This window comes from Coloeus monedula, assembly GCF_965178545.1.
Source record: "Coloeus monedula genome assembly, chromosome: 4".
Classification (NCBI taxonomy): Eukaryota; Metazoa; Chordata; class Aves; order Passeriformes; family Corvidae; genus Coloeus; species Coloeus monedula.
The window spans coordinates 48403166-48421110 of record NC_138784.1 but is presented as its reverse complement, the minus strand read 5'-3'; the positions used below and the strand labels follow the sequence as shown (position 1 = coordinate 48421110).

General features: G+C 36.7%; 1 protein-coding gene across 3 annotated transcripts in view; it reads left to right on the top strand.

Moving 5' to 3' along the window:
• Positions 1-16715, top strand: part of PNPLA8 (patatin like domain 8, phospholipase A2) — a 38193-nt gene extending 21478 nt beyond the window's left edge. For all 3 annotated transcript variants that reach the window (XM_082280639.1, XM_082280638.1, XM_082280640.1), the window contains exons 9-10: positions 13859-14054; positions 15847-16715. In XM_082280639.1, coding sequence (XP_082136765.1) covers positions 13859-14054; positions 15847-16121 — 471 coding nt within the window. In that variant the 3' untranslated portion in view covers positions 16122-16715. The remainder of the gene's footprint in view (positions 1-13858; positions 14055-15846) is intronic.
• The last annotated feature ends 1230 nt before the right edge of the window (positions 16716-17945 follow it).

Sequence of the window (17945 nt, the reverse complement as noted above, 5' to 3'; positions counted from 1 at the left end):
TGTATTACAGTTCCATTTATTATAGTGCTGATGTTAAAGTATAATAGTGTTCAAATAATTGTGTTTCCTTTGAGCAAGATCAGATAGTAAAGCAGTTAAATTGGCACCTAGTCTGTTAGTGGAGTTTTAATAATGCAGTTGTAACAGAACATGTGATGAGAATACAACACAAAAATAAAAAATATATGTAGTACAATAGTATGATATAACTAAAATTTCAAGTCACATCTTCACTGGAAAATGATGATTCATGGTTTCTTCATATTTTTCAGACTTTCCCTTTCCTTTTATTAGGCAGTAAATCTGTAAAGCTATTTCATCTCTGTAGCTTGTTACAGGAGAGGCCTTCAAAAGTGATTCACTTAGTGCATCCTACCCTAACTGGTTTCACATGGTAGCTTTTAAAATTAGATTCAAGGGTGCTTCCCAGGCTCTAAGAAGACATAGAATATAGGTCACATTGAAGTTCTTTTCATTCTTAGGATATGCCACGGTGATCAGTATGCGCCGGAGCTTATGCAGACTGCGGTTTAATAGGTGTATCTTGTTCTCACAATGATAGAAACAACTCTTTCTTTGTTTCTCGGTCTACTTGTTGCCATACATGCTTGCCTACAGCCCTCAAGGCAATGTTGCTTAGTGTTTAAGGAAGAGGGAATTTACTGGAACGTGTAAGCTACATGGTTATCTGCATTTCTTTCTCTCTTACGGATTTTATAGGTTTGGATAGCAGCTCTGAAGGTGGATGCGCACTGTGCAGTTTACCAGCCTTTGTGAAATTGCTGTGGTTACTATACCAGTAGTATTTTGCAGAGCAGACTGATTGAAAAAGATTCCCTGCAGGGGCTTGCTAAGTGAAGTGTTATTGGAAGGTTTGTTTAGTATAATGAAATTGAGAGTATATGTTGTTTAGGCATTTAACTTGGAACCATTCTAGTTTTTATCTCAATTGTTTCAGAGTGATGTTTTCCTAATGTAATCTTCAGAGTGCTTATTTAAGAGAAGAAACAAAACCTTGCTCTCAAATAAGCTGTATTCACTTAACTATTTTTTTACTTAGACTTCTGAGTCCATATATCTTCAGTGACACTGTTGACCAGCTAATATTTGCTATAAAACAAATCTTATAAAATCAGAGGAGGCTGTGTAGAGTGGAAAATTATAAACTGAGTCCATTCAGTAATCTCTGTACACAGTCTACGTTCTGCACTCACGTTCTGATGTTACCATTTCTTAGATCAAAAAGAAGAATTTTTCAGTTCTTGATAGCTTATGGTTTTTATTTTCCTAGGTTGTGTATTTGTCCAACACTGACTTAAATGGGGCCATATTCCCAAAGAAAATAGCCTTGTGATATTCATTGGAATTAAAAGCCCAAAGATGTAGTGAGACTATTGATAAACTTTTACCTCTTCCCTCAAGGAAAGCTTGGTTTTGATACTTAGTGGTCTGGTGCTTAATGTGAAAAATCATTTCATGTTTTGTCAGCTACTATCAAGCCTCTAATTTGCCTTCTCTGTTGTAGTTTAGGAAACTGCCCTCTTCTTGCCATGGATGCAGGTGATAGGAATAATTTTCACCATGCGTACAAATGTGCATAAAGTTCAATACCCAGTGCATTCCTAGTCATCAAATAGGGCACATTGTCTAACCCCTATTTCCTGTACTGAGCTTCTCTTCCAATACAAGGATTAATCTGTGGTGTTAATTTTGCAAATCTGAAATAATTTGGCAATCTCTTCAAAGTCTCTTTGTATTTCAATGTTTCTTTTACTTGGGGTATATTTACACTGTTATTTTTGGTAGCAGATATATATATAGATTTAGATTTTTGGTTACAGAATTTAATTATTTCAGCTGTCATTTCAGTAGGAAAAAAAAATAAGGGAGTACAGAAAAACAATTTCCCTCAGGTCACATTTAGTCCTCTGTCATGGTCAGCACAACAGGATCATAGGCTATAAAAGATAAACATGTAAAGCTGTGTTTGCTGTTGCTACTCTTGTAGAATGTTATTTCAATAAGGTATTTTTTCATTTTTCTCATGGCCAGAAAATTTCACATTTTCACTCTTAAGTCTGTTCCTAGCTAATGGATGCAAATTCTTCTTGTGCCAGTACTGTTATCTAGTTTAATTAACTTCTTGTAGTATTTATGCTTCTGATGCTTATATAAAACCACTCATATATTTTTTTCTTAGTCTAAATTTTGTAGTCTGTCTCAGTTTTGCAAAACAGACTCTGTTCTCTTCGTCATCCTAATGGTCTTCCACTGCACCTGCTGCAGTTTGAGTAATCTTTCTCAAAACCGGACTATTCCGTGTGTTTTTGGCATGAGCCAAGACACATTGTGCAACGTTGAATGATATACCTGAGTCAAAATTAGCACTTTTAAATCAGAAACAAAATTCAGAGGAGTTAATTTGGTCAGGCTGGAAGACGATATTCCACGTGTTATCTTAACAGTGTAATGTATTTCCTTTTTCAGAGGAAGATACAGCTTAGAATTACAGATGCCTTTCCAACAGCAACTTTGTATGTTGGTGGTTCAAATCATTGTGTGGTAATTCTCTACTCAGAGCTTTCTCATGATGTACCAACTGTATTTTGTCATCTAGCCATCTGCACTAGAAAGTGCAGAACTTTTCCTTCACTTCTTTCTCCCCATCCACCTGCCTTCACTGTGGATACAGATACTAGGTGGTTCATGTCCAAGTCCTGAACACTTCACAGCAATTATCTTCAATAACTAATTCACTTCATGTCATACATTTTGTCCATTTTAAGATCAAATCCTTTAGCTGCAAACATACTTTGTTTCAATTGCAGTGGACTTAAATCTAATGTTTGAGTCAACATGTAAAGAATAAAATTGTATTAAGGAATTTAAGTAGCTTGCATATAAATAAAGGGGTTTAATTGGATATTGAATTTTAGTTTGAAATTGCAATATGAAAGATAAAAACAGATTAGTGGAGTCCATAATACATTAAGTTTTGGAAGTTGACTGTAGAGTTAGCTTACAACATTGATCGTTACATGGTTTTAAACAGATGAATGATCCACATGTTTTAAGTAGTGTTTTTAAGTGATATATCTAATAATAGCCACCTACTTACCCAGTGGGTCACTACTAGTCTTTCTGTATTTTTCTCAATGCATTTTGAAGTTCCTGACATTTTACTATTGTTTAATAAGCTAGCAGCTAAAAATATAGACCAGTTAATTAGGAAAACTAATATCAATAAGTAATAGCAACCACATCGATCAAGTTATGGATGTAAAAATGTATTGAGTCTAAATGTTTCCATTGTTATCTTGGGAAATAAATTTTAAAGAATTTTGAAATTGTGAAAATTTAACATGGTCACATTTCACAAAGATTAGGATATCTCCGTATCTGGGATTTCTTGCTCACGTGTAGAGATTTTATATTAATGTGATTGTTTTATGTAGCTCCTAGAGCTTTCTCCTTAGTCTGATACATTCTGCCATAGCAAATAGAGTATTTACATGCTTCCTAAGTTGAATGTTGTCAGAAAGGACAAAACTTCCAAACTTGAGTACCCTGGCATCATCATAATACAGAGGGATTTTATTCAGACCCATGGGTTGGGGTTTTTGTTGGTTGGTTTGGTTTTGGGGCTTTTAACCGTACTGTTGACCCTTGCCTGTGCTTCACAAACATCATAAGAGAGCCTGTGTTTGGATCTGTGTCTGGGGTCAGTGTAGGTTTAGCCATGGGTCCATTTTTTTCTTAGGTTACACACTGTGATCCTTGCTTGTGGTGTTAGTCAATTCATCATTTGGGAAACACGGTTAAAATACATACCAGTTTTGTGATGTGTGCTGTTAGCTGCAGAATTCATGTAATTAGATCTGTCATGCACAGCTTATGCTTTTAATGAAATACCTGACAATATATTTTATTGCCAAATGATTCTTTTATGAGGTCTACTAATATTTAGCAAACTTCCTTAGTACCCTGTAACCGTACATTTTCTGTATCTGACATAAACCTGTAAATTCAGTGATGCCTTCAGAGCAGCTGGTCATTTTCTGTGAATTAATGACTCACTAGAATGAGTTAATAATTCAAGATAATCACCTAGGAGGCCACCTCAGCTAGGCATTCATTCTAATGAATGTAAAATATATTATTAAATGTTTTGCATATAAAACCGATAGTACTGACAGGTCTCGGAAGCATTGATCACGACATTTGGGTGTATGCCAATTTTATTACGGTATTGCTAATTTTTAGGGAGAAAAATGATAAATACTGTACAGGAAAACAGTTGTACTGAAAAGGAAGCTTTTCAGTAAACTTTCAAACATTATCAGATTTTTTTTTTACTTTGTCTTGTGATCTCAGTATAAAGTCTCTCTGTAACTGGTGTGGCAGAAGTACAAATACAGTTAATGCATCCTCAGATTTTCTTTACCTGTAAGAGAATGCAGTAATGGAAATTTAATATTGGTGTCATTCAATAATATAAATACAAAAGCATTTCAGTTTCATATTCTGTACAAATGTTTTCTCTAGAATTTTTCCCAATGCCAGTTCAAGGGGAATCCCTTTTTCACTGCACTCTTTAGAACTGTGACAAGTAACTTCTTTAGTGTTTATTTTTCTAGTGTCTAAAGAGAAATGATAATTTTGAGACAGCATTTCAAACTAATGAGCACAAGGTGTTTATTTCAGGAATTTAAAGGAGCACTCTGCCTCTCCCTAAATAAGGGAATTGGTTCTTTCTGTAATTGTTAGAAATTTGGTGTATAGGAGGATTGCATTAATATCTGTCACCAATTAGGGCCTCTGTTGGGAATCAGCATAGTGCAGAATATATTATAATTGTATGTAGTTGACCCAGTAGTCTCCTTATTAGCATGATTATAAAGCAAGGGTGAATCTTTCCAAATAAATTGGATTAAATATTTGCATAAGGAGACAACTGTAGGTCATTGTATGCTTTGAGAAAATTTTTAAAATAACTTCAGTCATTTTTTTATAAACAGTAAAGTGGAACAGGCACACCTTTAGAATGAAGCTGAAACAAATTGTTCTTGGTCACTATACGTTTTAGACGGAGATTTGTTGAAAATACTGGCACCACCATCCATTGCTTGTCAGCAAGATAAAGAGGAAACAGTTCTGCTTCTGTCCTGTTTCATGTTTATAAAACATTATATATTTTTTCAAATAGTTTCTGAAGGAAAATAAAGATTTCCTGTCTTACTGGGAGCTCCTCTTCATCAATTTTATCCTCAGTAATACTGTGACCAGTCTGACTGATTACTCCCAAGAGGAGAGCCATAATTCATGTATATTTCAAACATATTTCTATATATATAACAGAACAGCATAATCGTGTAACCTTTGTATTGAAAAGGGTATTTTTGTGCTGAATGCTATAGGGGGCTAGTTTATTGTACAGTTAAATTTGAATGTATAGATTTCTTTTTCACAAAGCATATGTCAAAAACTGTAATTTTTTCATCCTAGTGATGCTTGACTGAGCAAGCCTTAAAGCTTAGGGTAGATACACTGACATTTTTATAACAACCCTGGGTGCCCAGAGCAGTGAGAGGACTATGCTGGGATGTGAATCTTGAAGTTACCTGTATTGATAGACCTTACAGGTAGTAAAAGAATTCTCCCCTTTCTCATTCCTGTCTTCTACTCTGAGGGCATTTGCTGCTACTTACGTAAATGTAATTGAGCTGATTTTATAGAATGATTTGGCAAGGCATACCCATTTACTTATGGAAAATAGAGTAAATGTTCTTAAAGTAGTTATTTTAATTTTTCTTAGAAGTAACCTCTTACTACGATGCAGCAACTCCTCAAACTCCTCATTTGCAGCAACAAGACTTATCCTTAAGCTGCATATTTGTTATATTTATGTTGACTTCAAGCACAGAATTTAAAAAATACTTTTCAGAAGTCCATTCAGAATCTTAGCGTGTCTTGTCCTAGTCTGTGATAGCTTTGTACTAATTCTGTCTCTGCTTTTTCACAAAGACAATGGAAGTAAACAAGAGAGCAAGTCTGTAAGAGTGAACTAAAATGCAAAGCATGTCTGCATAGGCAGTGAGGTGAAGTGGTTACTATGGAGCCAACAAACTCAACTTCCAAGTATCAGACTTGGCTTTCATACATTATATATCCTTCATTTGGTGCTAGATTATTTTCTTCACAAAGTTTAGCGTCATCTAAGTGAAACTGTGCAGCACACAAGGTGTTACACAGAGCAATTATATGGCACAACTTGAGTCTGACAGAATTAAGAAATGCAATGAGAGCCTATGAATATAGTAAATGTCCTTAACTTGTGAGAAACAACTGCTCTCCCATGGTAAAGCATGGTATGATTTTTGAATTTTAATATCTTAATTTTAAATAATTATTTTCAAAGTATTGACTTAAGTATGTCACTGGTGACTTCTTGCCCATTCACCATAATTATTTAAATAGGACAAGATTTTCAGAAAGTCCTGTGCTACCAGGCTCCCAAGTGCTCTGGAGCACTTTCTTTGAGACTTCCTAATGTATTTTCCTTCTGATTGTAGAATTTGCACCCGTCTGTTTCACAGTGTTTAACTAGGCCTTTCTTTGCCTCTAGAACCATGCAAACAGGGTGTCTCCATCATAGTTTTTATTGGAGCATTTGCTTACAAAAGGTGCATTTTTCCTGCTTTAAATAATTTAGGATCTATTAGTCAAGTCACAAGGGAACCTTGCCTGACCATTTTGCAACTATCAAAACACTAAGAAAATACTAGCTATAGCTTTAGACTCCTGATTACTCACCAGCAAGCCCTAAAAATATGGTTACAGTTGCATTAAGGAATTTTTGTGAAAAAAACTGTGTGAAAAAAATTAATTGGCTTCACCTGGGAATAAGATATTCAATAAAACAGAACAACTGAATGTTTACCACTTGGAAAGCCTTTGTCAAAAGACTGAAAACAATGTCCCAGTCCCTGAGTTCACTGCTTTGCTATCACTAGCAAATTTGGGGTTGTATTGTTACTAAACTCAATTTTAATATTAACTTACTTGATTACTTCCACTATTTTTAATTTGGAATTTTTTTAAAAAGCGTTTTTCCTTACTGCTTGCCTGCATGATGACGTTGGGAGAGTTATGCACCCTTTTCTGGTATTGCCTTGCATTAGCATTCCTACGCCAGCACTTTGTGTTTGGTGTACAGCCAGCAAATTAAGTTGACTCAAGTGTAGAATGGTTTTGCAAAGTTCAGCAGATGAAGCAGTGTCTGGCACTTGCCAGTGCACTGAGTGTAGCAGCAGAGAAGGGAAGGGATGACTCATGTATGTTTGGGAAGTGAAAAAGAGAGTTTGCAGCTGGGTTGAGATCTAGCTAAATGAGAAGAGATGGTGAAATGTAGGGAAGGCCAGATAATCCAAGAATGGGAGAACAGAAAGAAAAAGGGATCTGCCCAGGCTTTGCCCAACCCTGAGTTCTTAGTCAAAACTTGGGCCAGTTGCACCTTTTGTGGATATTGGTCAACAGTTTAGTCATTTGAAGAGTTCGTGTAAGTTACCCTTTCTTTTACAGATTGCAAGGTGTGATTCACAGACTCATTTATGTTGGAAAAAACCTACAAAATCCAGCTATTAACCTAACACTGCCCAGTCCACCACTAAACCATGTCCCTAAACACCACATCTGAATGTCTTCTAAATACCTCCAGGGATGATGACTCCACCACTTTCTTCTTCAGTGTGTTCTAATGGTTTTTGGTGAAGACATTTTTCTTAAATGTCCAACAGAAACCTCTCTTGGCACTACAAATTTTGCATTTTCGACAAGACTGAGACTGGACTGGCAAAATTCAATTTTTAATATGAATGGATTTTGAAATGTAATTTCATTTTACAGGTAAAATTGCATGCATCTGTGATCCATGCAGTATTTCTTCAAATAGAGTAGAACCTTAGGAAAATTGGAAAAAAGGGCCTCAGGTGGTTATCTGGTCTAGCCTCCTGTTCAAAACAGGCTAAACCTCAAAGTTGAGTTGGGTTGCTCAAGACTTTGCCCAGTGTAGTTTTGAAAATATCCAAGGATGGAGATTCCACAGCATCTATGGCTGTTATTCTGTACTTTTTGAAAGAATCTGTGTGTTTCTACTTTTGATAGTGAAACACTGTGATTAGCGTCCTCCTTGGCTTTCTCTTTTTAACAGGGTAAGCAAACCTAGTTCCCTGCATCTCTTCTCATGTTCTGTGTGCTTCAGCCCCCAAACCGTCTTAGTGGTTCTTTAGGTACGTGTTCAGTTCTTCAGCGCTTTGTAACTGCGTGTCCTAAGCTGTACACAGTGTCTGTCCCTGGTCTGGCCTTGTGTGTACTGAATGAAAGGGGATAATCACTTCACTTGATCTCCTAGTTTTGCTTTTACACCCAGTGTATGTTGATAATGTAGTAATTTACTGAATATTCTGTTCATACTGTCTCTTTTTCTGTGTGCTCACAGGCAGTACCGTTCCATAGGGACATAGCTAAACATATAGAGGAAAGGAGGGACACAGTGAAGACATTCCATCTGTCAAAAAGGAACTGATAAATAGGAACCAAAAAGGTTTAGGGCTCCACATAAAGTTAGCAGTGCTTCATAGAATTTGAATTGTAGCTTGAAACTTGAAGCTTATACTATAAGTTAAAATATCACTTTCTATCTAACAAGATTTTTGCACCATCATATGTGGTATAAAGATCCTTATTTTGTTTGCATTATTTTGTTTTGAGACAAACAGGGATTGATATTGCATCTCTGTAGCCGTAAATCAGATAAATTGATCTTGTTTACTTCCAGTTGTTTAATTGCACAGAAGTTTAGAGTGGGAAGAAAGCTCATGGAAGCTAGCATGGATGAGGAAGCTGAAGACATTCCATACTACTGGCAATCATTGTCTTTGTTTATTGCATTTTGGTTAATGTATTTTTATAAATATATTTTAAAAGCTGAATGCTTACAATAAAATATTTTAATTAGTAAGTTATAAATAATTTAGATGAGTTTATATAGTATTTTATAGCTATAGAATAACTTCAGCGGAATCAGAAAAAATTTAACGCAGCAAATTTAGCAGCTCTTCAAAGCGAGGATCAGTGAAGTTTCTTGTGATCTCAGTATCTTATGTACAAAACTGCAGAGTCGATCACTTGGGGCTTCTGTTCCTGTGAGTCAAGGGCAAGCATGGAGAAGGATATGTCATTAAAATTAATTTAAAAAAATTTAGATCTGGCTTTCATATTTCTGTATTGCTAGTTCAATATACTTCTTGGGATGGGCTTTTTCCCAGTTTTATGAAGTCAGGGGAATTACTCAGAAGGGTTAGTTTCTGTTCTTTAATTTTCAGAATGGAAAATTATTTGTTGTTTACAATTTTCTTAGAATGCACATAGATGTGAAATCATTGTAACTAATTTTAGAACTGGTGAACATACTTTTTCACAAGAATTTTAGCTTTTGACATAATTAGCTCTATGGTTGCCAGACCTACAGATTTAAACAAATTACTGCAGTATTTCCTTCACTGAGTCCTTAATAGTACCGTTTAACTAACAGCATTATTTATTCCTTTAATAGTTGATCATTATAAGCAAAAGCAGTATGATGAACACTGCTTTTTTAACAGAGTAATCTTATTTGAAGTATTGATTAGGACATGGTCATTATCATCCATAATCTCTTTGGAGGAGAAGAAAAAGGTCAGTTGCCCTTCTTAGTCCTGCTTTTAACTTTCAAAAACTGATGTATGTCTATTATCTGTACAAATGCTAGAAGTAGTGTCTAAATTGAAAGTCATTAGGAATTTACTGTCCTTACAATAAACCTATATTGGAGAATGCTTAAATATGGAAATCATTGCACAAAGCTGTTAGTTATCATCACAAACACATTTGGTGAGTGTAGGTATTTTATGTTCCTTTGATCTTTTATTTGTCAGTATTATAAAAATATTGTAGTATTCTAGTGTTATATACCCTCAACTTCTGATAACACTAATTTGCCCATGGTGTAGCAGTCATATTTAATTTAATTATATTGACAATATCAGTGGAAATTATTTTGTAAGCATGTTTTTAATCTAGGATTTAAAGAAAGAATTAAGCACCACCAAGATAATTATTAAGATTTTAGATAAATTAATGGGGAATTATATAGAGGACAAAAACATCCTTGTATTTAGTTTTCTAGACTAAACATGAGCAAAGGATAATGGGCACCAAAGAGACCATTCATATTAGCAGTGTATTTAGTGTTTTGAGCAAGGCAGATGGTATCCAGAAAGAGTTCAAAGAGCTTTTTGTAGGTTGAAATGAAAGGTTAATTAAAAGCAAACTCAAAAAATTAAGCTCAGTAATCCTGTTCTTACTTATCTAGCACAGCTGTAGTTACAAGGAGTTCCTGTAAAATGTTTTTAATCTCCAAAATTTTTTTTATTCTAATCTGTTCCTGAGTGGAGTTGCTTTTCCTTATTGTTCTAGTAATGTGTTGGTCAGGTATGGAACATAGGGAGTTCAGGAACTTTAGAATATAGGGAGTGCTTGCATTATCCTTATTGTACTAAATATTCTGTTTCTTTCATATTTTACTTGTTTGTAAAGATTCTGAATGGATACAGCTATCTTCATCTCTCCTATTGATAATGTTCTCAAGCTTAAGTTTTGCCTTTTGTAACTGCTGGTTTTCAGGCATTCCCAATATAAAAAGCTCTGTTTAATTCAAATTCCAGATTAATCTATTCCTTAGTTAGAGTGAAGGTCATTTTACTTCCAAGAAGTGCCGAACATACTTCTTCAGATTCAACGGATCAAAATCTCATTGTCTGAATGCTTATCAGGCTTACTGTCAGTCACACTGATTCTTATTAATCCTGAAGTATTTTATCCCAGCCTCATCACCTCCACTTTTAACATGTTGCTAGCAAAAGATGTCTCTCCTCAGTTCAAGAGTAGTATTTGTTCTAGTAGTATTGGGCTGAATTCTGATCTTCACACAACTTAAAGAAGCCTCATATCCCCAGGGCTGGTCCTCGGGGGACCTTGAATCATCCTGATACCTGATGAAAGGACAATAGAGAAGAGCTCAAGCCACTAAGCAGATCTTTCAAGTGCTTTCAATTGACGTGACGGCAGCTGTCGTAGTTGATGGTGGAACCAACAAGGAAAGGTGCTTTGCTAGACCTGGTGGTTATGAAGAATAAAGAACTGGTTGGGGATATGAAAGTTCAAGAAAGCCTTGGATATAGTGACTGTGAGAAGAAGGAGTTCAGGATCCTAAGAGGAGGAAGCAGGGGAACAAAGCAGGACTACAGCACTGCGTTTCAGGAAAACAGACTTCATCCTCATCAGAGCTCTGCTTGGAAGAATCTCATGGACTATGACCTTGGAGATGAGGGGTTTGGGAGAGCTGGCTGATAGTAATCACTCCCTTCAAATTCAGGAAAGGACCGCCCCAATAAGCAGGAAATCAAGCAAAGGCGGCGGGCAGGGATGAGCAAGGATGTCCTAACTGAACTCCAATGTAAAAAGAAAGTGTACAAAACGTGGAAGGAGGGACAAGTGACCCAGAAATATAGATGTCTTGTCCAGTCTTGTGGAGGTGGGGCCAGGAAAGCACAAGCTGGTCTGGAGAGGGATGTAAAGGGCAACAACTAAAGATTCTACAAGTACATAAACAGCAAAAGGAAAACTAGGGGAAATGTGGGCCTGCTACTGACTGGGGCAAGAGAGCTTGTGACAAACGATTTGGAGAAGTCCAAGATGCTTAATGCTGCCTTTGTCTCAGTCTGTACCAATAAAAACAGCTTTCAGGAATCCCAGGCCCCTGCAGCTAGCGGGAAAGTCTGGTGCAAGGAGGAGGAGAACTGGGTTAGGGAGCAGGTAAATGAACTGGTCATACATAAATTCGTATGGTCTTATGTGTTGCACCCATGAGTGCTGATGGAGTTGGCTGAGGCCATTGTGAGGTGACTTGATTATGGCTATTGGGAAAGCAGATCTCATTCATGTCTGCAGGAGCAGAAAGAAGAAAACTCTGGGAGAGTTCAGTCTCATTGACTTCAGCCCAATCCCCTAGGAGATGATAGAGGACATCCTCCAGAAAAGGATTTCAAAAGTCATGAAGGACAAGAAGATGATCATGAGTAGCCAGCATGGATTTACAAAGTAGTTTACTCATGACTGACCAACCCTGGCAGCCTTCTGCAACTGGTAGGCAAGTAGAAAGCATTGGATGTTGTTTGTCTGAACTTGTAAAGCCTTTGACACCTACCCCACATACTACCAAGTTGACAAAGTGTGGGTTAGGTAAACAGATGGTGAGGTGGATACAAACTAGCTGAATGACCAGGCCCGAGTTGGGATCAGTGTCACAGTGTCAAGTTGGAAACAAGACACTAGAGGTGTACCTAGGCATCAATACTGGGGCAAATCCTAGTTAACATCTTCATTAATGACCTGGATGATGGGACAGAGTATACCTGCAGGAATTCCATGGATGATACAAACATGGGAGGATTGACTGGTACATGAATGGTTGGGCCACACTCAAAGGGACCTCAAAAGGCTGAAGAATTCTTATGAAGTTCAAAAAGGCAAAAGGCAGAGCCCTGCTTATGTGGAGGAATAGCCTTATTACACTGAGTTGTAAAGCACTTTGGCAGAGGAGGACCTTGGGGTGCTGGTGGACGACAAGCTCAACATGAGCGATGCACACTTGCAGTAAAAAAAGCCAACTGGGCTGCATCAACAACAGTGCTTCCAGTGGCCATGGGGGATGGTCCTTCTTCTCTGCACTGCGCGGGCCATATCTGGAGTGCTGTCTCCAGTTTCCCAGTACAAGAGAGGCATGAGTATATTTGAGTTAGTCCAGTTCAGGGCCACAAAGATGATTGAGGGACTCCTGTGAGGAGAGACTGAGGCAGCTGAGACTGTTCAGCCAAGAGAAGAGAAGGCTCAAGGAGGGGATTTTACCCATGTGCACAAATCAAGGATGGGAGGGAATGAAGATGAGGAAGCTGTGTCTTCCCAGTATTGCCCACTGGTAGGAAAAAAGACAGTGGTGCAAATGAAAACACGTGAAATTTCATCTGAACACAGGAAAAAATTTTTTACTGTGAGGGTGGTCAAACACTGGAACATGTTGCCCACAGGGGTTTTGGAGTCTCCATTTGTGGAGATACTCAAAACCCAGCTGGACATGGCCTTGGGCAGCATACTGTAGCTGATCCTGCTTGAGCAGGGGGCTTGGACCACGTGAGTTCAATAAGTTCTTTCCAACCTAAATGGCTTTGCAACTCTTAAAATCAAGGCTGTGTAATGACTGTGCTTACAAAGTAAGCTTTGGCCAAGCTTAGCTCTTGTGATTTTTCTTTTTTAATTTATTTTGGAATCTGCAGGTAGTGATTGGGGTTTTGTTGCAGAAAATTTTCTTGTAATACCACTAATAAGCATTTCGAGGGGCAGACCTTTTGAATAAGAAATTGTCAATAGGCGTATCTGTCTTACTGAAAAGGTCTTCAGAAAATGAAGTCATAACTTCTCTAGATATTCCAGTGAATGCTGCTGTTTCAGCCCACCTCTTCTATGTAATGTAGCAGAATCAAGCACAGCCCCAGAAGCTGCTCTGACAGTGCCCAGGAGGCCAAGCTATGCAGCTGCTGCATCGCGCAAACAGAGCAATTGCACAAAAGTTGGAAATTAATGCTTATTGGTTTTAATTTGGTTTGTATATTAGGGCTATGCTAGTTTAATTCATAGTTGCAGTTTCTTTTATGAGAATATGTTATGTATAGTACCAATATTTGTACTTCTTTTTAATTTACAGGATGGAGGTCTGCTCCTAAATAATCCTTCTGCGCTGGCAGTTCATGAGTGCAAGTGTCTTTGGCCGAATGTTCCATTGCAGTGTCTGATTTCGCTGGGCACTGGTCGGTACGAAAGCGAGGTAAAGACCAACGTCACACACACCAGTCTGAAAGCCAAATTGACGAATGTTATCAACAGTGCAACTGATACAGAAGGTTGGTGTCTTAAAATACACTTGTATTGTGACTGTCCTCAGTTTTATTTATGTTTCCTAGAATTATAGCTCCAATTCAGAGAATGATCTTCAACCTTTTGTCTTTCCCCTTCTCCCCTCTACCAGCCCCATGAAACTAATTGAAGCATGTCTCTTTGTAACTTACTGTGTATAGTTTTAGTACCAATATTACCTGTTTTCTGGAGGATAAATATTTTTACTTGAGCTTTAGGATAAAAGGCATATTCTGGAATTAATTTAAAAATCGTATTTTCTTATATTTTGTTTTTCCCATAACACAGAAAAGCTTAGTAGTTAATACAGAACATTGATTTTCAACAGCTTCAGAAAAAGTATTTGATTTCTGATCTTTTTTATATATGCTTTTATACCTGTACTTTGCCAAGGACTATACTGTATCTGCCAGTCCTGATGACTTCCATTGCTATCAGGAGGAGCCAAGCATCCGTTTTCTAAAATAAATTTGATTGCTAGTAGATGGGAGTACACTGGAACTCTATCACTAGCAGTTTACTTTTGTTTATATAAACAGGAAATACTGATATACAGATAATTTCCCTCTCCCCTTACAAAGGAAACTGATATTGCAAAAGGCCAGGGAACAAGAAATGCTCTTACAGTTTAGAGCCCTTGCTGTATAGTCTCTGTCAACTGACTGTCACTAGTAGGAAAAAGCTAGATTTTGGATTGCCTTTTGATTTTTGCACAGTTGTGGAAAGGCAGTGGGAATTGTGGGAAGGAGATATGTGGTGTCCACTTTCTATCAGAAAGTTTCATTGCAGATGAAAAATGAGGCAAGAAATTTGATGGGAAGAGGAAGAAAGGAGAGTTCATTGTGGAGACCAAAGGAAAAGAAATGGAAAGAGGGGAGCGTAGATTTGAGCAAATGGGAGCTTACATTACGAAGGGAAAAAGGGAGGGTATTAAATAGGATGAGAAAGACTGGATGTGGTGAGACAAGAACAGACATAGATGAGTAATTTGCAGGAGGAGAGGCCAAGCCAAGAGGATTTCAGATTTACAAGAATCTTTTGCTGTGATCTTACCCATGATTTTTTTTTTCACTTCGAACTTTTTATATGACAATAGATGTTTAAAAGAATGGAGGAACATGGTAAGAATGGAAAGAAGTTAGAATGAATGCTGAAGGAGGTGATAGAAATGGAATTTTAAATGAGCCAACAGATCTAAAGGGAGAGAGAAACAGATTACAAAAAAGAACATACAAATGCATTACACAGTTTTTTATTATTTTACAGAAGTCATATAATTTGAGTATTTTAAATTAACAGTTGTAAACAAAATAAAGGTTTAATCCTACATATTTTTACTTTGAGATTGCAGAAGAATGTATATCTGTCATTTTCATAATACTAATGTTAGTACTAAGTGTAACAAATCATGGGTATCTTGAAATGGGAATATGCAAGTTACATTCCTGCTCTTCAGGATATGCTCTTACTTGTTAAGGAATGGAATGTAATTAAAAATCTAGATAGCTGAAAAGCCTACTTAATTGTCATACCAGTGAAGTTGTCTTGGAATAAAAGATGAAGCTTTTCGAGAGTAAACAGAGCTACAGGGTCAATTATAAACCTTCTAATGAGAAAGGAGTTTTGATGAGACAGTGATAGAAAAATGTTTACTCAGCAAAGCAGCACATATTTACTCTTAGTGTGTCATTCCAGAGCAGATGTTGTTCAGAGCACTTGCAGGACTGTCAGAATCTCTCATGTGAATTTAACTGTTTTCTTCATTTGTTTTCAATACAGAAGTTCACACCATGCTGGATGCACTGTTGCCTCCAGATACTTATTTCAGATTTAACCCTCTTATGAATGAAGACATACCTCTGGATGAAAGTCGTAAAGAGAAACTGAGTCAGCTGCAGACAGATGGAATTCGTTATTTAGAACGAAATGAAGAAAAACTAAGGAAAGCTGCAAAAATATTAACACAAGAAAAATCAGCTTTGCAGAGGCTTCAGGACTGGATAAGATTAAAGGCTGACATGTATGAAGGCCTGCCGTTTCTTTCCAAATTGTGAATAAGTAATGCATGAAAGATAAATGTAAATCTTGTTCCAGAAAATCCATTTGGTACTGTAAAGGAAGAACGTTTATTCAGGGTAAATAACATCTTTGGAAAGCTATCAGAATTCTGGAGAAAGCCATTCAGGATGGCTGTTTTGTGCACACTTGTTACAAGGTTTTATGGTGTTAATTATTTTTGGAACTTAATGAATCTTACTGTTGCCCTACTTTAATTTCTGAAAGTCGGTAAAACTGAAAATTATGAAAACAATTGTGCAATGCATTTTTGGATGTATGTACTATAACTACAGTGGCAGAAAACCTTTATTTATCAACTACCAGGCCTATTCGAAGTTAACAAAAAAAGATTAAATCCTCATTCACTTTAGTGTAGGCAATATACCTGTTAGGCTCTTATATAGGCAGTGTATTTAATAGAAATGTAATGTTCTTGCAAAAACTCTGCCTGTGTTAATTGCACTTTTACATTTGAAAAATAACATTTAAATTTGTTTTTTATTTTAGTGGATTTTGTACATAACAGTAGTTATGAGTAAAATGTTTGGATGACTATAAATGGCCTATTAAATTATCAACATTAACTGGTACTTTTAGAACTTTCTGCTTATTGTTTTTATGGGAATAACTGCCGATTGATTAATTCATTATTTGAAAATAAGCCCAAGTCCCAAAACTTCACTTGAGCTGCTATTCCAGTTATAGGATAAAGGAAATAAAATCCTGAAATAGTTCATATGAATGAGAAGGTTTCTTAGAGAAACTTTGCCAAACTCGAGGTGTATCTAGTCAAGAAGAAAATGAAAAGTTGAAACATCAAATTATATAAATTTCTTTTTTATCTTCTAACTTTCATATATGCATTCTTCTGAATTACCTCAGAGCTTTGAAGTTAATGTTTAGAACTTATTCCAGTCCTACTGCCCATTCCTTTGGGCATACTTCCTGCATATGCTGTGAGGGATGTCGTGAAAACAGCATTTTCAACAACAGGAGGGCACATGGGAGTTCTTCAAAACAGTGCAGTGAAATTTGAGGTAGGCACAGCTGCTGTCGCATGTTGGGCTGTACCTGTTAATAAGATTGTTTGCCAGGCGCCTGGGTGAGTGTCTTGTAGACAGCTACAACGCATGAGAATATTGACTAGATAAAATGTATGTTCCATGCAGTAGCTAAAACACCCCATTTCACCAAAATCAGTGTATTTGGCACTTTGCTGTTTGGAACTAATCACCTGCCATTGCATTATCTACTAAAAATAACATTTATTATGATAGTCACCTTCTGTACTTGTTTAAAGCATTGAAAATGTTATTAGGCTGCAGTTCGGAAAGGAACTATGAGGCAGACAGCTGAGATCTTTGGAGTTGCTACATAGTATTCTTGACCGTGCAAGGAAACATTTGGTTGGGATGGGTTTTTTTTTTAAATTTGATATATTTTTAATTTTGACCTGTGTCATTTTAACTCAGATATTCATCCTTTTCTGGTTCTCCCTCAGTTCTCTGCCTTGTGTGTGCCACACAAGGCAGAGATTTATGATCTTAATCCAACTTTCATTTATACAACCTCCTTTTTGCATTCTACTTACTAAGAACTGAGTAACAGAATAATGAGATCAAACCTTTCCCATAGGTGTGAGATGATTCAAGCATATAAAAAAGAAATGTCAACATATTTCTGATAGAGGTACCTTGTACAGAGTGAAACTGTGTTGCCAGCATCCTAAGTCAAAACAGACAGTATCAGGTAGTCTCATGTAACAACATAAATTACACACTTCCTTTTATGGCAAATAGCAAAGTCACAGCACCATCCAT